The 21,797-nt window shown below is 50.6% G+C and overlaps 1 protein-coding gene across 1 annotated transcript in view; it reads left to right on the forward strand.

Annotated features, from left to right (window-relative positions):
* The window catches only part of TOPAZ1 (testis and ovary specific TOPAZ 1), a 1,918,280-nt gene that overhangs the window by 917,235 nt on the left and 979,248 nt on the right, over positions 1–21,797 (forward strand). Inside the window, exon 10 of the mRNA XM_086942092.1 lies at positions 19,675–19,826. Within this exon, the coding sequence (XP_086798218.1) occupies positions 19,675–19,826 (152 nt within the window). The remainder of the gene's footprint in view (positions 1–19,674; positions 19,827–21,797) is intronic.

Here is a 21,797-nt window from a genome sequence, read left to right on the forward strand (position 1 = left end):
CCTGCCATCAAAGCCTTTTTGGAGGGCCTTAAAAGAGTGATCCCTCCCAGACACCCTCCTTCGCTTTCTGGAATCTAAATATCGTTCTCACCAGTAAGTAAGTAATAAATTTATTGTGCAGTTAATTAAAACCATTACAATGATTGACCCACTATTATAAACAATAAATCCTCAATTTTCTTTATAAAAAAGCTGATAGCCATAGTTAAACAAAAACATGCGTTAAGATTGGGAAGAAAATCCACACCCCCGGCCTCAGTAGTCCATAATCTTGTTTCTTCACTTCGGCCGGCGAATATCAGTGGCAGTCCGTGAGATAAAAGTACCCCCTTATTAAAATCTTGACTTCAGAACGATGACAGACCGGGATGCGCCGATTTAAAGTGCATAGTGCTGCCTCGGCTTCCGTTGGTTTGTGCAAAGTATGTCATATAGTTAGCCTTTCAATGGTTTCCTTTGAGGTTTGGGTGTGGAGAAAGAAACTTGACATTGTATGCTTAACACACTGTTATGGTTGTGTGCACTTTTTTTTAAAATGTAGGTCAGCTGCAATTAAAAACTTTACCAGACAGCAGCTTAGTTGAGTATCTTGTCCAGAGAAGCTTGCAAGCACCGCTTGTCTGCATGACCGTATTTGGTTTTTGTTGAAAATTGGTCTGAGTAGTTGCCGGCGCTCCTGCATCAGCTCGCGGCAAATGGTTATAATGTGGACTATGTCCTCCTCTCCTTCCCCACAAAGGCGGCACACTGCTGGCTTTGGAGGGCGCAGCCAAGGGGGCAGGTGGTATGCTGTCTGCAGCAGACCTAACCGAAATTTCAGAAACTTCTCTTTGATGGTCCCGGAGAAGTTAGAGAGGAGGTAAGCTTGAGGAGTCGCTTCACTATAAGATTGTATAGTTAGCCAGCCATGCGAACGTTCAGTCAAGGCCGCTTTGTCCTGTAAGATTGACTCTTTTTTAACCGTGTTATTTACGATTTTCTTGAAGCTTGCCATGGTCCCAGGCGTTGCCCAGAGTTGCCGTAAGCCCAACTGGTCCAGTGCAGGCTCATGGGGCCCCCCTTTGAGCCTCTCCATTCTTGTGAGATACAGTTTCTTACTTGGAAAGTGGCCTTTCTAATAGCCATCACATCGCTGCGAAGGGTCAGCGAGCTTCAAGCCCTCACAATTCAAGAGCCCTACCTACAAATTCATACTAATAGGGTGGTGCTGCGCACCAACCCCAAGTTCATGCCAAAGGTAATCTCGCAGTTCCACATTAATCAAAACATAGAACTGCCAGTTTTCTTTCCAAACCCTGACTCAGTGGCAGACAGAGCACTGCACACCTTAGATGTCAAAAGAGCTCTCCTGTATTACATCTACAGGACAAAAGACTTTTGAAAAACTAAACAACTTTTTGTTGCCTTCCCTCCACAACATAAAGGCAACCCGATTTCCAAATCAGGTATCACCAGGTGGATAGTTAAATGCATTAAAATCTGTTATCAAAAGGCTAAACGCACTTTAACAGTTCCCCCCAAGAGCGCATTCCACACGCAAGCTAGGGGCATCCATGGCTTTCCTAGGTAACATTCCTCTAGAGGATATATGTAGAGCAGCCACATGGACCACCATACATACATTTACCAAACACTACTGCGTAGATGTACACTCCAAGCAGCAAGCTGCTGTAGGAACGGCTGTTCTCAGAACTCTCTTTCAGACTGCTGCAGCTGGCACGGGCAACCGCTGATAAGGAGGTAACTGCTATTTATTCTATGCACAGATATGAATTCACCAGCCCACATGCCTCGAACGGAATATGCTACTTACCAGTATGCATCTATTCTTGGCATGTAGGACTGCTGACATTCATATCGCCCACCCTCCTCCCCGGTGCCTGTCACAGCTGTAGCACTCAGAATAATTCTCAGTCATGGTCATTTCTTACTGTATTACACTCCATCTCTGCCACAATGGCGAAAAACAATCTGAGGATAGAGAGGATGCCCATGCGCACTGTAGTCCAGGGGAGGAGCCCCCTATCTCGTGATACTTCGAAGACTCTTCCAGGACAACAATGTGCAATCATCCGGACCCAACACTAGGCGACGATCTATGCACAGATATGAATGTCAGCAGCCCTACATGCCAAGAACAGATGCATACTGGTAAGTAGCATATTCCTTAGGGGTGGAGTAAGTGTTGGAAGCTAGCAAATGGCGATTTTCTCAGATGTTGTTTGGGGTAAAGGGTACCCAGCGGACCTCCTCACCTCTTCCTGTCAGCCAACAGCAACCCCCATGCCCGGCGTGCACACAGCACTACACTGCCAGGCACAGCCCTACCAATTGCCTGGCTTCCTGCTCCCGCACTGTTACCCTGTTCTGCAGCCACAGTGCTACATATGGTCAGGGACTACCGACCACCCCCTTCCTGTCTTGTGCACCCCCACCATCATCAACCCCCAAAAGCAATTAGACATGCGAGGGGTTTTCTTTGGAAGGCAGGGGGCCTCACAACCCCCCGGCCGTATTTATTAAAACATGAAAACAAATTAGAAATTGTTAAAATAAACAAAATTCACACAATCATTGTTATGCAAAATTCTGACATTAGATTTACAAGCAATGTAGACCGGTATCAAAGGGCTAACCTTAACAGATGTCTAATACAGCGTGTTTCCTAACCGCATCTAACATCCTACGTATGAATTTTGCATATCCTAGCTTTTGGGCCTACGGCAAGGTCCTAACTGGTGTCAGATCCTTATTAACCAGTTACCCCCTCATGTATGAGTGCGCATGCGCAGAGGCCCCCCCCCTTCCCGGTTACCCCCGTTCGAGGCATGTGGGCTGCTGAATTCATATCTGTGCATAGTCCGCCACCTAGTGTTGGGTCCGGATGATTGCACATTGTTGTCCTGGAAGAGTCTTCGAAGTATCACGAGATAGGTGGCTCCTCCCCTGGACTACAGTGCGCATGGGCATCGCCTCCATCCCCAGATTGTTTTTTTCCGCCATTGGGTTCGGATGTGTTTCGGTTCCCTCTGTCGGAACCGATAGTTGTTCTACTCTTTACTCGAGACCAAAAGGTCTTTAGGCTGGGCGTCGGTATAGTTGCGTTCGGGTTTCTTACTGACTCTCAGCTCCTATCTTTTACTGCCCTTCCACGTGCTTTCGACGCAGACGGGCCTACACTACACCCTTTGCTATGGGTGTCCGCTGTGTCATTCTAAATATTCGCACCTCGACGTGCACCCCGTGTGCAATACATGCTTGTCACCGGATCACCGTGAAGACACCTGCATGGTGTGTTCGAAATTTAGAAGTAAGAAGACTTTAAAGATTCGCCGGGCTAATCGGCTCCAGGCTCAATTGTCGGCTTCGGCACCCCCACCTGATGACATCTTCCAGGAATCTGTCGAGGGGGAAGACGACGTACAAGGGTCGGACCCTGGCCCCGCGTCAGAGGAAGAGACCTACGACGCGGATGAGGAGGCCTACGACGAAGCCTCCGACGAGGTAGGGGACGACGAACTGGCTTGTGCCACGATGGGTGATAGCTCGGAGGAAGAGCATCCCCAACCAGACTCCGGGGTTACTCCCCATCATACGGCCCAGGTCGAGGGATCGCCTTCGGGCCTTACCCAAGATCTAACTATGAGTCCTACGTCCCCGCCTCCGGGCCCGGTCACGGACATTTCTAAGAAGAAACCGAAAGTGAAGCCAACTGGTCTCGCACCCTCGGATGCGAAACCGAAACCGAAAGTGGCGTTGGTGAAGAAGGTTCTGGAGGCGTCAACTTCCACGAAACCCAAAATGGCCGACTTGAAGAGCCACGCCAAAATGGCCGACCAGAAGAGCCACGCCAAAATGGCCGACCCGAAGCCCTCTGGGTCGGCGCCTAAGGTGAAGGCACCGAAAGGGGTCGCGGACCCGAAGACGGCTTCGAAGAAGCGTCACGCCGACGGTGCGCCAGGCCATGGGGCGTCGGCACCGAAGAAAAGGCCTACCGGCGATCGGACTCTCGGAGACGAAGAATCGCTCGAGACGGTTCAGCCCTCGGCATCCCTTACAAGGAAAGTGGGAGAATCCTTAAAGCGGATCCAACAGTCCACTGTGGTTCCCAGCCAGGACGCTGTAGTGCCTAGGCCCACGCCGAAGCCTGCCAAGGAACAAACGCCCATTCGTTTTACCCTTCCTCCCAAGTCGGCGCCGAAGGCCTTCGCGCCTAAGCAGGGCGGACACTCTCAGGAAGTATTGACGCCGAAGGCTGCCTTGGTGGTGTCGAAGCTTCGGCTCCAGCCGCTTGCGGTGGAGGAACGTCGTGAGGTGATCATCGACGCCAACACCGGAAAATTGTCGCTCCTCAAACGAAAGATTACGTCGGAGCCGGCCTTGGAACCCTTTAGGATTCCACTCAAGAACAAGAGGTACTCTGCGGACTCTTCGGCTCTGATGGAACCTCTGTCTCCGCAAACCCTGGAACACTCGCCGGCCCATTCCCCCGTGCCTGATGTGGACGAGGAAGAGGCCGAGTACACCTATCCTGCGTACTCGGATCCGGAAGAGGAGCATGTGCCCTGGACAGCAGGAGGCGACACAGACGACCCGCAGTCGGGGCAGGACACTCAACTTTTCGCCGCAAAGACGTCCCCGACAGAGGACTCGGCGGCCTTCAATGCATTAATAGAGAGAGCTGCAGCAAACCATGACGTCGAACTGCACTCAGACCCCGTGGATGCGGACTTCTTAGTCGACACCTTCTCGGTAGCCGAAAAACAAGTCAAGACACTACCGATGCTAAAAGGGGTGCTGAAGCATGCACTTGAGGTATTCAAGGAGCCCACCCGGGCGCGGGTGGTCAATCCTCGCATCGACAGGAAATATAAAGCGGCGCCTACGGATCCCACGTATATTAAGGGACATTTACCATTGGACTCCCTGGTGGTTTCCAACGCTCGAAAGAGGGCGAATTCGCAGACTACTGGTGACGCTCCTCCCCCGGACAGAGTCCAAGATCTTTGAGGCATCAGGCAAACGCATTGCTGCACAGGCAGCGAACATCTGGAGGATCTCTAACACTCAAGCCCTGCTTGCACGTTATGATAGGGCCCATTATGACACATTAGAGGCCATCCTACAACACTTGCCTGACCAATATAAGGAGGCGGGGGAGATGCTCATTCAGGAGGGTAAACTTATTACAAATGCGTCCATCAAATGTGCCCTAGATGTGGCAGACACTGCCTCCAGGGCTATCAATACAAGTGTGTTACTTAGACGTCATGCCTGGCTTCGAATTTCGGGGTTCAAACCCGACATACAAACCACAATATTGGGTCAAACAGTGAATCCTGACCATCTGTTCGGCCCTGAGGTGGATGCCTCCCTAGAAAAGATGAAAAAAGATACCGAAACTGCCAAATCTATGGGGGCTTTACAAAGTCAGCAGTTTCGGGGTAGTCCCTTTCGCCGCTCCAATTCAAGAGGCACCTCGAGGGGACAGGCATCCCAGTCCACACAATACTACAAGGGTAACACCCAGTCCTCGTATAACAACAACAAGGGCAGGGGTGACTACAGAGGCAATAATATCAAAGGCAGGGGACGTGGAAACAATGCATCCAGGTCCACCACCACCAACAAGCAGTGACGTCTTGTCACTTCCCCCCGATCACACGACACCTGTCGGGGGGAGACTCCAGCAGTTCCTGCCGGCGTGGAGATCCATCACCACGGACAGGTGGGTGAGGTCTCTTATCCAGTACGGGTACTGTCTAGAACTTACGTCCATTCCACCGGACATACCGCCAAGAAGCCGTGCTATGTCCGACGAGCACTTGACCTTGTTGCAGCAAGAAGTTCTGGTCATGCTGCAAAAAGGGGCAATAGAGCTCGTTCCATTGCAAGAACGGGGAACGGGGGTTTACTCCCTGTATTTTCTGATCCCCAAAAAGGACGGATCACTCAGGCCGATCCTGGACCTCAGGCCCCTGAACTGGTACATCAACTCGGAGCACTTTCATATGCTCACATTGCAGCAGGTGCTTCCCCTGCTTCAACAGGGGGACTTCCTAGCAACGCTGGATCTGAAGGATGCCTATTTTCATATTCCCCTGCATCCTTCCCACAGACAGTATCTCAGATTCAAGATCTTAGACCAGCATTACCAGTTCAGAGTCCTGCCGTTCGGGGTCACCACGGCACCGAGAGTATTTACAAAGTGCCTAGCGACTGTGGCGGCGCATCTCCGTCGCCAGCACGTCCATGTCTTTCCATACCTAGACGACTGGCTTATTCAGGCAAAGACGGAACAGCAGTGCGTAGACCACGTGTCACGCACCATTCACCTCCTGCACGATCTGGGATTCTCTCTGAACTACCCAAAGTCCCATCTCCAGCCCGCCCACGTGCGACAGTATCTGGGCGCGACGATCGACACTCTGGCAGCCACTGCGCAGCCGAATTCAGTGAGAATCGCCAGTATCCAGGCGCTGATCCTACGGTTCAGACCCCAACACTCGCTTCCAGCGAGGGTGTTCATGCAGTTGATAGGCATGATGGCCTCCTGCATCTCCATTGTCCCGCACGCGAGACTACATATGCGTCCGCTTCAGGAGTGCCTTGCACGTCAGTGGACTCAGGCTCATGGGCAACTGACAGACCTAGTGTTGGTGAGCGGTCGGGCGTACAACTCTCTGCATTGGTGGAATCCACAAAACCTTTGCAAGGGCCGACCATTCCAAGAGCCTGTCCCACAGATCATCCTGACGACGGACGCCTCTCTCCAGGGATGGGGAGCTCATGTACTCCACTACACTGTGCAGGGACTATGGACACTTCAGCAAAGGAAGATGCACATCAATGTGTTGGAACTGATGGCAATCTTCATGGCCTTAAAGGCATTCAAAGTACATCTGTGCAACAAGGTCGTGTTGATCCGGACGGACAACATGACGGCCATGTACTACATCCAGAAGCAGGGAGGTACACACTCTCCACAGCTGTCTCATCTGGCTCAGAGCATGTGGAAGTGGGCCATTCAGAGGAACATCTTCCTCATGGCAGAGCATCTCCCGGGCAAGGACAATCAAATGGCAGATCTGCTCAGCAGACACAGCCATCAGATGCACGAGTGGGAGATACATCCATCAGTACTCCAACCGTACTTCGGAAAGTGGGGTCATCCAGAGATAGACCTGTTCGCCACAAAGGAGAACGCAAAATGCCAAAGCTTCGCCGCCAGGTTCCCACACCCCCAATCACAGGGCAATGCGATGTGGATGAACTGGTCAGGCAGATTTGCGTACGCTTTTCCCCCAGCACCTCTGATACCGCTGGTGGCACGCAAGCTCAGGCAACACTCGATGACGCTCATCCTGGTTGCTCCAACGTGGGCTCGCCAACCATGGTACACCACGTTTCTGGAACTCTCCGTGGTACCGCATCAAAGGCTTCATCTCACTCCCAGCCTTCTGACGCAGAGCCATGGCGACATTCAGCACCCAGATCCGCAACAGCTCAACCTGGCGATCTGGCTCCTGAAGTCCTAGAGTTTGGCTACCTCAATCTTCCTCCCGATTGCATGGACATCATTCGGGAGGCAAGGAAGCCCACTACTAGAGCTTGTTATGCGGCTAAATGGAAGAGGTTTGTCATCTACTGTGCGGACCACAGCATTGACCTGCTAGATGCTTCCATTCAGAACATCATATGTTACCTTTTTCACCTGTATCGATGTAATCTAGCGTACTCTTCCATCCGCATTCACCTGTCTGCTATGGCAGCATACCTCCAGAATAGGCAGCACCTGTCACTCTTTAAGGTCCCTGCTATCAAGGCTTTTCTGGAAGGACTCAAAAGGGTCATTCCACCAGGACTCCACCAGCTCCAGAATGGAACCTCAATGTGGTTCTTACAAGGCTGATGGGTCCTCCCTTTGAGCCACTGCACTCTTGTGAGCTCCAGTTTTTGACTTGGAAGGTTGCGTTTTTAGTAGCAATTACATCGCTACGGAGGGTAAGCGAGCTGCAGGCGCTCACCATCCAAGAACCTTTCTTCCAGGTACATGCTAACAGGGTGGTGCTTCGCACTAACCCTAAATTCTTACCCAAAGTGGTCTCACAGTTCCACATGAACCAAACAATTGAATTGCCGGTGTTTTTCCAAAACCCAGAGACACTGGCGGAGCGTATGCTCCACACTCTTGATGTGAAAAGGGCCTTGATGTACTATGTGGACAGGACAAGAGATTTCCGCAAAACCAAACAACTCTTTGTTGCTTTTGCCACACAACACAAGGGAAATGCAATCTCCAAAGCGGGGATTGCTAGATGGATAGTAAAGTGCATTCAGATCTGTTACGCTAAAGCTAAGCGCACTCTCACTATCCCACCAAGGGCCCACTCCACTAGGAAGTTGGGGGCCTCTATGGCCTTCCTAGGTAACATTCCCTTAGAAGACATCTGTAGAGCAGCCACATGGTCTACCACACATACTTTCACTAAGCACTACTGTGTAGACGTGCATTCCAAACAGCAGGCAGCTGTTGGTCAGGCTGTTCTAAAAACGCTTTTTCAGACTGCTGCAGCTGGCACGGGCGGCCGCCGTTAATGGAGGGACTGCTATGTATTCTATGCACAGATATGAATTCAGCAGCCCACATGCCTCGAACTGCAAATGCTACTTACCAGTATGCATCTGTTCTTGGCATGTAGGGCTGCTGACATTCATATCGCCCACCCTCCTCCCCGGCGCCTGTAGCAGCTGCAGTATTTATTCATATACACACATATGCTCATAGCATGGTCATCACTCACTTTCTTCACTCCATCTCTGCCAATGGCTAAAAACAATCTGGGGATGGAGGCGATGCCCATGCGCACTGTAGTCCAGGGGAGGAGCCACCTATCTCGTGATACTTCGAAGACTCTTCCAGGACAACAATGTGCAATCATCCGGACCCAACACTAGGTGGCGGACTATGCACAGATATGAATGTCAGCAGCCCTACATGCCAAGAACAGATGCATACTGGTAAGTAGCATTTGCAGTACGCTCCATGAACTCAATTGATCAAAAGAGGGCCCTTTCACTCTGCGCCGATTAATGGCGTCATAGTGTACGTGCAGGTTGGCTAACCAGCCCAAAGAAAGCGTGACTCCCCCCTCCCCGACACCCATCCAACCAAGCGGATATCCCGCCCCTGGAGTTCTAGGAGAAACCATTGGCCCCTCCCCCTGGGCAACCCCATTCAAGAATGGTGACGCCTGACGCAACTATTGGCGGGTAAAGCGACTGTACAGGAGCTGTGGGTGGCTTTGATGCGGGGCAGGGGGGAAAGTGAGACTTTGCCCTACGTCGTAAGACACACAGCGAGCGTATGGCACCGATTCATAGAGAGGGTGTTGCGGACGGCACCCTTCCACAGGGACCTGCCGATTTGGATCCTGGCGCCCATGGTGACATTGGAACAACATATGTCCTTTCGGGCCTGGCGGGAGGGGGGCTGTGAATCCATGGCCGACCTATACCCCACCGAGACCTTTTTGACCTACGAACAAGCGGAGGAGGCCTTTGGTCTTCCTAGATGGCAGTACCTGCATTATCAGGGGCTGCTCGATGTGGTGCGGTCGCTCTGGGCTCAGTATCCAGAGGTGCCCCAGACGACTCACACCTTGAATATTCCACTGTCTTGTGGCAGGGGACGTAGACTTATTTCCCTACTATATGCTGCCATGCGTCGGGACTCGGCCCCGCCAGTTCCACCGGCGTGGGCGGCCTGGGAACCGGACTTAGGCACACCACTGGACCAGGGGCAGCGTAAGCGAATAGGGGCCCTAACACAGAAGGTATCTTGTAATGCACGCTTTAAATAATACATTTTAATTTTCTGCACCGCACCTACCTCACTCCAATTTAATTGAGTTGTTATTCCCCAGACAGGGGTGATAATTGTCCCAGATGTTGCACAGAGGGGGAAGGGTTCCTGCACTTGGCTTGGGACTGCCCGCTAATCCAGAGTTTTTGGGGGAGCATCGTAGAACACATAGGGGCCACAACGGGACTCCGTATCACACTGACACCTTTGCACTGCCTGTTGGTGCTGGTCCCTCGGCTAAAGAAACGAAAGCTGTCATATAGAATAATGCAATTGATGTTGGTGCTGGCCAGTCGCAGGGTGGCTATCACTTGGATGGGCCAGAGGGCCCCAGAAATACCCACGTAGATCAGGGATGTGCGGGAATGGTCCCTAGCAGAGGAAACACATATGCAGAGCTGCAGGAGGGATGAGAAATTACAAGAAAATCTACTGGCCTGGTGAGCCATGTGTGCGGCAGGATTGGGGGTACGGTGTCACACTTCCCATAGCGACTCAGAAGGGACTAGTGGTGAGCTATTCTCGCCGCAGGGATCGGGATCTGAGGAGGAGGCTGGGGGAGTCCCTTAAGGTGAAGCTGGTATGCTGGGTAGTGTAGGGACTGGTTAAGTACTTACTATAATGCGTGTTTCTTGTGTGTTATTCTGCTAAGTATTCTGGGTGATCATGTTCTCGGTGAGGCCTCTAGTCAGCGAAAAGTGCCTTAATGAGTCAGTCGATGTGTGTACGTGCTGTTTTGATGCTAATTGGGGGTGGGGGGGGTGTTAATGTCTGTACAATATGAAAAAAAAGTTTTTTTAAAAAAAGAATGGTGACGCCCCCTAAGGACCTTAAATTGACTGGTCACCGATCATGACCTTACCGCCACAGGCCTGCATAGTTGACCGACTATCTGCCCCCCCCAAACATCCTACTCTGAAAGGTTATGCCTGCCTAGAAAACCCTCCCAGCCATGCCAACATATTCTCTGTCAGTAATTCATTGCCCGCCCTAGTCAGGTTGACCCCATCTTGTAAGTAGACATTTTACCTCCAGATGCACCCATGTGGAATATTCTGCAATTGAGGTGACCGAAATAGTTTCTCTATCTTGTTGTTGATCTCTTTACCGAGTGATTAAACGCCCTGACCGAGTACCCAAACCCCCCCCCCCCACCCCCCCCACCCCCTTCTCCATTGCAGCCTAGGAATCATCTGTGACCACACTATAGGTGCAGCTTGGGCGTATTTTTGCTAACCAGCTCACTACAGAGATTATCTCTTCCATCAGGACCCTTCTGCCCAGTTTTACCGAATCGTTGCCACCTACGTGTAAGATAACTACTGAGGGCAGTGGAGTGTGTCTGTCGAGTAATTCTGAAAAGAACCCCCTAAACTGGCTGAGGCAAAGACCCCCCCTACCATGAAAGGACACCTTGAAATCATCCCGGACCGGCCTTTGTTTATAGTCGCCTGAAAAGAAAACAGGGTTAGCGCGCTTTATATACGAGTGACCAACCACCCATACTACTCGTGTCTCCTTTATGTGTACTTGAGTCCGCCGTGATGAAGCTGCTTGCTGTTGATGACCCGGTAATAGTTTCCGCCCTGCGTGACAGGCGCGAGAAACTGAAACATAAACAAACGACAAGACAGGCGTCAGCGTGACTTACTTGTTACCTCACAACATGTGCAGCTGCACATAACGTTTATAACAGTTGGAGGACCATCTCCCAATCCTTTTTACACTGTTGGCATGCAACCCTCTCGCTGTTGCTTCAGTGGCCGCTCCTATTCTGAATGTATGCGTCCAAAAATCCTTAGGATTTAAACCAGCCTTGCCAATTGTCATTGTCAGCACTCCTTGGAACTGAAACCTAGTCAATGGGGTACCGTCTGCATGCATTAACAATGCACCCTCTGCTGGGTCTGCTCGTTGCTTGATAAAAGACTCTACATGGAACACTGAGCAACAAGAATTAGTCCATGCCCGGTTGAAGTAACAAACTATCCCCCCGGGCATCTTGATCAATTTTTGATTTATGTATGGTAATCAACAGTGTATCGTCCACATTCCTTGTGTGTTACAGCCGGAGACCCCCTAGCGTGTCCTGCTTGCTGCTAGCCACCAATTCGCTTACCCGTAATGCCCCATAAAAGGCATCTCCGAATAATAGTACCTCCCCCGCTGAGCTACAGGTGGTAAACAAGGCATTCAATAATGATGCCAGCCACTCTAAACCTAATGGTTGTTTGGAATCAGTGGCAGTTGCTTGTATGCGCCGCCATCCCTTCAGTGCCTTCCGCACTATGAAACTGCTTGTGGGATCCTTGGTCCCTTTCAACTGCGCAAAGAAAGAAACGGCCGCCCTGTGTCTACCAGCTGTTGCTGCTGAGCGCCCTTCTTTATGTAATGTATCCATATACTTGGTGAAACTCCCCTCCTGACACCACTTCTCAGTCCAATCCTGCCTCAAAAAGGAGCAATAAGACATAAACGCCCCTTGGTACGCTGTCCTGGTCCTGGGCGCTAGGCTAGCTGCCTAGAGGTTCTGTAGCTGGGGGCACCAATTTGCCAGAGTGATGTCTGGAAGTTTGCCGGTGTTGCCTCTGCGGATGGTAGATGCTCCCTGAATACCTGCATCTTAAAGCGAGAGAGCGCATCGGATGAGTTATTCAACACCCCTGGGACATGCTTGGCCCTAAACTGTATGCAACTCAGGACAATCTCTTTCAGGAGGCGGAGTATCAACTTACACCGCGCCGCTTGCTGATTGATACATTCAACCACTGTCATGTTATCCGACCAGAAGATCACAAATTGATTACACAAATGGTCAGGCCACACTGTCCGTGCCACCCATATTGGAAATAGCTCCAAATAAACAATGTTAGCTGTCAGGCCGCTTTCCTCCCACCAAACCGGCCACTGTTTGGCCACCCACTTGTTTCCAAGAATGTCGCCAAACCCCACACTGCCCGCAGCATCAGTCCATAAACCTAACTCAGCCAACGTAGTGGGGGGGGCCGCACCACACTACTCTCCAGTTGAAATCCGCCAGGAATGCAATCCATATACACATGTCCTGGCGAACCTCGGCCGACAATCTAGTGCAATGGTGTTTTTCCCGCAGGCCCATCATGGTCTGTGAGATTGAGCGGGAGAAGGGACGTGCCAAAGGGTATTATTCTTATTCCGAAATTCAGCTGACCCACAGCCTGTTGTAGCTGCTGGAGCATCATTTTCTCTTTTACCAACCATTGTTGTAGAGCTGCTCTGAATTTCCTAATTCAATGCCTAGAAATTCCAAGGATGTTTTTGGCCCTACCATTTTTCCCGGTGCTAGCGGGACCCCAAAAGCACGCATAAGCACGCAAAATTCCTGCAATGCCCATGCACACTCCTGTGAGCCCGCTGCGCCCAGAAAAAGAAAATCATCCAGGTAGTACATGACATGATGGTGTCCTGTTGTTTGCCTCAAAACCCATTCCAGAAACGAACTGAATGCTTCAAAGTAGGAGCATGAGACAGAGCAACCCATAGGCAAACACATATCCATATAGAACTTCCCTGCAAATGAAAAACCTAGTAGATGCTGATTTAGGGGATGCACAGGCAGCAACCTAAAAGCAGATTCAATCTCTGACTTGGCCATGAGGGTCCCAGGCCCAAGAGCCTCAACATATCCACTGCCTGGTCAAAGGACGCATACTTAACACTACAAATGTCTTCATTTATAGCGTCATTTAATGATGCGCCCCTAGGTGCTGATAGGTTGTGGATGAGCCTGTACTTGCCCGTCTCTTCTTTGGGACCACTCCGAGGGACAAGCACACAAAATTAAGTACCGGGATGTCAGTGAAGGGACCCTCTATCCTCCCCAGGCGCAGCTCTTTAGCAATTTTTGTAGCCACCACGGCTGGGTTGTGCCTAAATGACAATTGATTCCTACACTCAGGTGTCCCGGTATATGCCACCGCTGGGATCCTAAAGCCCTGTGAGGAACCTTCCTGCAACATCCTCGCAGAGGCATGATCTGGGTACCTGTTCAGCCAAGGGGTCATAGCCAAAACGTCAATGGGAGAATGAGTGACCCGCCGGCCTCCCTCCCTTATCCTGTTTCTTTCTTCCCCTGTTTCCAGAGGAGTTACCTTTTGAGAGGCATGTTGTTTCTGGGTGGGAAGAGTGACCATATAAGGAACAAGTGTGCTTGAACTGACAAGTGCCTGCCGTCCTGGTGCATGCACGTTTGTTAAAATCCCAGCACACCCCTTTTCGCTCCCCACTGCCCCTCGCCCTACCAGCCGTGTCACCCACTTGTGCTGGCCGAAAGGGCTGCTGGGGTTTTGAGGGATAGCCTTTGTTCCAGCTTGGGCCTGCACTCCCAGGTTGCCCAGCTGTAAACTGGCCATATCATGAAATGGAATCAACCCTATCCCAGGTTAGTGTTTGGTCAAACTCTTTTGCTTTCCTGAAGGTCATGTCATTCTCCTTTCACCCCTCCCCTCCATATTTGTCACTGAAATTTGTAATTCTACTCTGGTAACATGCCATCTCTGCCTGTAAATTTGGGGAACGTCAGGCCGTGATCGCCATAAACACAGAAAAAGCTCTAATCAAATTGATAAGTGTCTCCTCCACCCTGAATCTTGCCATTTGGCCCCACCATTCGCTAGGCAACATCCAGTCCTTCTGTGTTTTTGCATACTCTATTTCCCTGTTCTCTACTAGCAAGGAAAAAATATTAACATATTTGCCTACCCAGATTAACTCCTTAACTCCTTGTGTAACATGCTGGCCCAGATTTTCCCTCCTGGAGGGTATTGTACCATCCCCTAGTACCGGCAATGCCACCTCCTTACCAATTTCAGCGACCCGCGTTGATTCAACACTCCTGTCGTTACCAGCGTCGCTGCCCGAACATGTTGCTTAAGGAGGAATATGCGCGCTTGCCCCCCCCCCCCCCCCCCCCCCCCCTTCACCCCTCACCCCCCACCCCTGGCACTCATGATCTTTTCTACCATTTTCTGCGCCTCTGCGGCAGGGTCCTCCCCAGCCTCCTTAGCGCCCACCGAGGAAGTTAACATCCCCCCAATCCCCAACCAGGGTAGTACTGCCGCTATCTGTGCTGCTAGCTCAGGGGGCACCTGACTAACCCCAGGAGGCGCAATACCTGGGGTGGGGGATCCCATGTCGCGCACCGGGGTAGTTGCCGGGTTTAACCCCGGACAATTGGGATTATCGCTGGAACCACCAAGGGCGCTATGTTTGGGGCTGGCGCCGGTGTGGCCGGAGCTGGTGTCACCAGTAAACTTGTTGCGGTTAGAGGAGTAAGTATGGGTGCCACCGGCAGTGGAAGCACTCTGTCGGGGACCATCTCGGGTGACCCCCCTACTACTTGTGGCTTGGGGACCCGACCACTACCCCTCTTGGCCCTAACCGGTTTAGGCAAAGCGTCCAATTCCCCCCTGGGCTGCGGGGGCACTATAACTCGCATGGGCCTCCCAGATGGCCCAGTCTGATCCTCAAACCTCTGCCTGAGTTCCGCCACATTCTTACCCAACTGGTCCACTTTCCCCAGTCTCCTGTCCATAGCTGTCATCTTGCGCATCATGCCCTGTAGCATAAGCTCCATGCGAGAACTCTTAGCGCTGCGTCCACTAGACATTCCCCTTTTCTTTGCGACAGGTAAACAACCTACACTTATGTCACACCTATCAGCACGTTGTGCTCTTGTACCTGTATCAAGGTTGGAGGCACACAGGCTGGCTGTAAACACCACGCAACTGTGACCGCGACACCCCAGCTAGCCTGGGTGTTGGGCGAGCGCACTCTAGCCCGGTGGCCCAACAGAAGCAGTGAAATGCAGGCCTGCCTGTGTCCTCGGATAGCATTGTCCCCTGCGCCACTCGCCGTCCGCTCTTTCCGCAATGCCCCCCGTATGACGGCCTACGATGAAAGGAAAGTTAGCATACAATGTTGTCAATCTGTGAATAACAATGTGGCAATGCCAGCGCAAAGAACAGTATCATCAATAGTCACATATTAACAGATCCGTTGTAAATTAGGATGTGCACACTGGCAATTGCACTTCCGCCAGACGGATTGTCACGCACCCCTGAGTTAACCAAACAAACCCCTGTGATTTAATAAAATATTCCCAGAGCCAGCGTTGCACTTCACCAATTAACCAGGCCTGCTATTATTAATATGCTATGAACCCAGTTGTCCTTGACACCAATCTCACTGGCCAGTGTAGCTGCGTGGTTCTTTAAAGTCCCATGCGGTCTCCCATCTACCTACTAACTAGGCCCGACCCTGCTTCGCCCTTAAAATCAAGCACCCAATGGGAGAGTGTTCCAACCGCCTTTGTCGAGCCCCCCAGACTGCAATGGTAATGCCTTTTTAATGCAGAAAGAGCCTTTGCCCAAGCTGAAACACAATGTGCACTAGTGCTCCTGGCAGGTGCGTTAGACCTCCGCTTTAAATATCCCCACTGCGGCCACAAACTCTGGCTTCCCCCAAATGCGCCTCACAACGCTTGGAGCGCCCGCCGCTACCCTTCCGCCGCGAGCTCTGCTAAAACTCTGCACGGAGCGCCCGATGAGCAGAGCTCCCCTCCATGCGCCTCACAAACAGCAGGCGCGCCCGCCGCAACACTTCCGCCGCGATCTCCACGATGCCCGGAGCCGAACGTTGCCGCTGCAGGATCGACGTGGATCAGGTAGTGCAATGCTGCACGGGACGGGAAATCCAACCTGCAAAATTAGAAAAAGGAAAGATTATTCACCCCCCTTGGGGTACGGAGCAGGCCTGGAGAGCGAGGCGCCTTCCGCGGTCTCCCGGTCTTTTAAACCCCAATGGGGGCTGACCAGTTCCCACTGGTTCGCCCCCTCCCCTAGCTCCTCCCACTTGACCCGGAAGCAATTAGATTGCCTCCGGGTCAACGTAGGAGCCGGCACCAATCGGTGGTGAGGCGCGCCGCCGCGTCATCAAGACACGGCGAAGGGGCACGCCCCACCACCGAGGGTGCAGGGGAAGGGGAGGCCGGCGCCCCGCCATACGTGCGGGGGCCCCGAGCGGCCCACCTTTCCTTTCCCCCCCGTCTCCCCCTCTACACTATGTTCCTGCCATAGAGGTTTCCTACATCTGGGTGCAGTTAATCAATACAAGTAACCAAAGGTATGTGGCATTGCAGAATAAGAACGGACGTGGTACAGGTAGGCTTTTATTTATTTATATATTCCTGAGAATCCGTTTTAATCTGCCCAGTCCTCATCATCCACCTTGTCGGGTCAGTCTATAAAGAAGCTGCTTATCTCCCATGGTATTTATTTAAAATATTCCCAGCCCCACTGTAATAAGAGAGACACGTGTAATAAAACAGTATCTTAAGGGGGACTACAGCTGTTGACCACTTTCTAATTGCCCGTTCCCTTTACTAATGTCAGGTTATGTCGGTAGAAGGCTAATGATGAGGGTGTGATGTGGATTTATGGCTTGCAGTGGAGTGCTGCTGGCGCTTCCCCGCTCACCCCTTGCCATAATCCCCTAATTCATTGCTATAGGGTGTTTGAGTCCAATGTAGTGAAAGGAAGGAAGCCCAGACTACAGCACCCACAATGCACTGTATTGTCACAGGAATGTCCACATTTGTAAACTGCCTGTAGTGGCTTAAGGTGACCACCTGGTTAGTACTTCAGTAGACCCCCTCGCTAAGGGTGGATTACTAGGGTCGTAAAGGCAAGCTACATGTCAGAATATAGTAGTGGTGGTGTTGAAGGCTTTAGATGGGCTACTGAACTCTGGTGGGTCTAGGAAACAACTCTTACACTGCCGGATAATTACGTGCTCATGTAACTATGAATGGGCGATTAGGTCTCAAGCCCCTGCAACTCTCTCTCCTTGCCAATTGCCTAATAATCATTTAGCAGTCCCAGGCTGGTGTGGCCAGGCCTTCGGTTTCCTTGTCCTAGTAAGTTCTTGCCCTGTTTGTTTTTCTGGCGTTGGTATTACTAGTCACAGCTCATCTTCTCACTTGTAATTTGTGGCCGATCTTGAATTGTAGATTGTGTCCCCTGGTTCTACTGCACCATCCGCTGTGTTTCCACTGGCATTGCTTTCACGCTCGTGAGTTCATTGTTTCTCTCAGACTTTTTCAGTGGAGTTCCAGAAACGTGTATCATTTTCCCATGTATGTATGACTGATTCTAGCTGGTGGCTTGCTGCCACACTACAGTGTGGGTATGGGCAGTGGGTCTTGTGCAGCAGTTGTGATTGCCTGTGGTGTTCATTCAGTTGGGTATGTCGTGGGATGTGTTGTCATCTGCTTCATTAGTTGTATGGCAGCTTTCCTCTAAACCTAGTTCTTAGTTGAGGAGGGGTTTTAATGAACAGAATACAAAATCCGTAGAGCACTCTACTGAAAGCAAGTACGGATGGATGTTATGCAAATATCTTCAACAGGCACTGCTGTCCTTTTCTTATGGGAACTCAATAGCAGTTCATTAATTTGGCATATGATTGAGTAGTCTGACGGGACAACCTGATGATGCATTACAAACTTTTAAGACATTCGTGCCATGAAAAGCTCAATCTCATCGCATTACCAAGATTCACAGATGACTATGTATGAGGCCAATTCGAACTATGTCGCTCCAAGTGGGCGTTATTTGCATATTCCTCAGTTCATTTGCATTTTCATCAACATGCTTGCGATAAGCTTCACATTCTGTGATCTAAACCTCTGCCCGCTCTTCTTCACGTCCAGGTTCTTTCATGGACATGCACAGTCTGTGCGCCGTTGGCCTTTCTTCTCACGTTCTCCGCAGAAGGTGTCTGCTTACTATCACGATGTGCACTGAAGTAACGAACGCTAGGCATCTTCCATTTTTAGCTTTGCTCAAGAAGAAACGACTGCCGGGAAGATATTGCTTATGGTAGGCAGTGTAGGGGTGTTAAGCTATTGGCAGTGTAAATAGCCATTTATTTATCTGATTTCAAAACCAACACATAAATAAAAGTTTTGTCATTTACAACGCCAATAGCTCAAACTTTTACAAATGCGAGACCTATTGCATTGCTAATGCTTGTTTTTGGTAGGAGGGGTTTGGAGCGGGGTGTATGGTTCAATAGTGCCTTGTTGGTACTTATTAGCACGAGGCTCTGCCCCTTCAAGGCCCACCCCTTCTTCACAGTGAGATTGTCATTCAAGTTGGCAGGTATGCTTCCTTCTGTTTTTATCTGTCTCGATCTTTGCCTCTATGGGAGAGTGGAAAAACACACACGAAACTGACATCACCAGAACTCATGCTCCTTGTATCCATATTGAGTCTGGCGCCTGGAGAAATTGTTAATATAAGGACTGTAGCTAACAGAACGGTATAGGGGAGAGATGTGATGTAACGGTCAGAGCTTCTGACTTTATAACTTTGGAAGTGGTTCAAGACTCTGCATTGGCTCAACATCCTGTGATTCTGGGCAAACTACTTAATATCCCTGTGCCTAAAAAAAATGTGGGCTTATGTCATGTAAATGCTGCTCAAGTAAAGCGCTCTAATTCCTTCGGGTTGAGTTCGCTCTATATAAAACTGCAAATAAGACTAGTCGAGGTAAGTAGCTTGCTCTTTGAGTAACAGTCCCTGCCTCATTCTAACATCCCCTCCTTTTAGACTTCTGAACTTTAAAGTAATGACCAGCTGTTTATTATTCTAGTAGATGGTTCTAATGCAATATGACAAGCTGTTAGTTTCTAAATGGATTAGCAATAGTTTTTAAGTGCATATAAAAAAAAGTTTTACCTGACTGCAATAGATTCCTCTCCTTTTCAGTTGAAGTGTTTACCAGTTACTACCGACATTTTTCACCTGGCGTGCATTATGACTCCCACGTGCTGGATGAGCTGCTCATTTCCTTGCTAAAGCATTTTATGTTGGCGGATGTGTTTCACATTATGAACATCGGTGTAAATGTGAAAATATTGGTGAGTACATTTCAAAGACAAATTTGAATATGTCGATTTATTATTGAAGGTAATGACTGTTTCTAAATCTGGTTTAACATGCTTCTTATATGGTGTTGGTAACTCGGGTTGTGAGGTTTTATAGTGCAGCTTTTAAATTGGATGCAAAGACTGAATACTCATGGAAGCAGGGCATGGTATATATTTATGTATTTTAAATTATTCTTGCTGTGCTCTTTGGACCAATTTGAAGATTAGTTCGTAGGCTAGTTCGTAGGCTGTGAAAGGTAAACCTTTATTGGAGTCATTGTGTGACAGTAGCAGGCATAAACAAGCATTGGCATAGCCAATAGGTCTTGCCTTTGGGGCCGTAGAAGTGTTTAGCCATGCAACAGTTGGTGTGTTGCACCAAGGATAGTATGCTGCATGGCTAAATACTTATAAGGCCCCAAAGGCGAGACCTAGTGTATATGCCAATGCTTGTTTTATTTCTATTCATATGTTCTGCTTCTCCAAGCGGCAAAGCGGGTGACTGCAGCGCATGCCTGCGTTAAACGAGGCGCTGTATAAAGCAGTGCTTTACTGCAAGCGCAAGGCTTTGGAGCTTCCTCTCCACATCCCGCCACCGTATGTCATGCCACCCTTAAAAGGATCTCGAAGCCCCTTTTCTTTTTTTTTTTTTTTAAGTTTTTGAAAACCTTTGTTCGAGGCATGTGGGCTGCTAAATTCATATCTTAGCATTAGATCGCCACCTAGTGTTGGGTCCGGATGATCGCACATTGTTGTCCTGGAAGAGTCTTCGAAGTATCCTGAGATGGGTGGCTCCTCCCCTGGACTACAGTGCGCATGGGCATCGGCTCCATCCCCAGATTGTTTTTTTCCGCCATTGGGTTCGGATGCGGTCTCGACGTCTCTCCGTCGGAACCGAATAAACATCATTTTTCACGGCCAAAAGGCTTTGGGTTCTTCACGTCGGTATTGTTTGCGTACGGTCTCGAGTTTCTTCCGTCTCCCGGAGCCGGAATCACCGGAGTTTCTTACAACTCTTCGGACGTCGAGGCCTTCTCATCGCGACTCGACACTAAGTTCCCAATATGGAGCGGAGTCCGTTTAAACTCTGTCCGCTCTGTGGGTCCAAATACCCACATATAGACGTACACCCGGTGTGTAATAAATGCCTTTCGCCAGACCATGACGAAGGAAGTTGCCGGGCCTGTGCGAAGTTCAGGTCGAAGAAGACTCTCATGATTCGGCGTGCGGTGCGCCTTGGGGCCAAGCAAGCGGCCCCGGATCCAGATAACATCTTCGGCGACCAAGAAGAAGAGGACCAGAGCCATCATCTTCAAATCTCCCCGCCTGAGACGGAGGTCGAGGCCGATCCGGAATATGACGACGACGGAGTCGTGGGTCAGGGCCTTGAATACGTCGACGAGGTAGGGGACGACGCCATGGTTTATGGGGCCGAGGAAGATAGCTCAGAGGACGAGCTATGCCCCGAAGTTGAAGAACATCACGAGGGGGTCGCGGGATCGCCTGTCGGCCTTACCCAAGACCCTGTAGCGCAAGCCACGGCCCCGCCTGTCGGCCCGGCCACGGACATACTTGCTGCGCCTAGGGTTTCGAAACCGAAACTGAAAGCAACGGTCTCGACTACACCTAAAATGGTCGACCCGAAACCGAAAGTGAAGGACTCGAACGTCCCTAAGATGGCGGTCGCAACGGCGAAAACAAGTAAGACGACGGCCTCATCGACTCCGTCGACCTCCGGTCCGCAGAAGTCGAAGAAACACGGCGATTCCACAGGGTCGAAATCGGCGCCAGAGGAGAAATCCTCTAAAAAAAGTGGCACGCACAAGACAAGCGCGCCGGCGCCGGCGAAGCCTGCTAAAGCAACCGACACAGCACCGGCTCCAAAGGGGACATCGGCGCATCGCTCCAAGGACTCGGGGTCGGCGCCGTCCATCCCTCTAAAAGACCTCCGGAACGTCGCAT

This window comes from Lissotriton vulgaris, chromosome 10 (genome assembly GCF_964263255.1).
Source record: "Lissotriton vulgaris chromosome 10, aLisVul1.2, whole genome shotgun sequence".
NCBI classification, from domain to species: Eukaryota; Metazoa; Chordata; class Amphibia; order Caudata; family Salamandridae; genus Lissotriton; species Lissotriton vulgaris.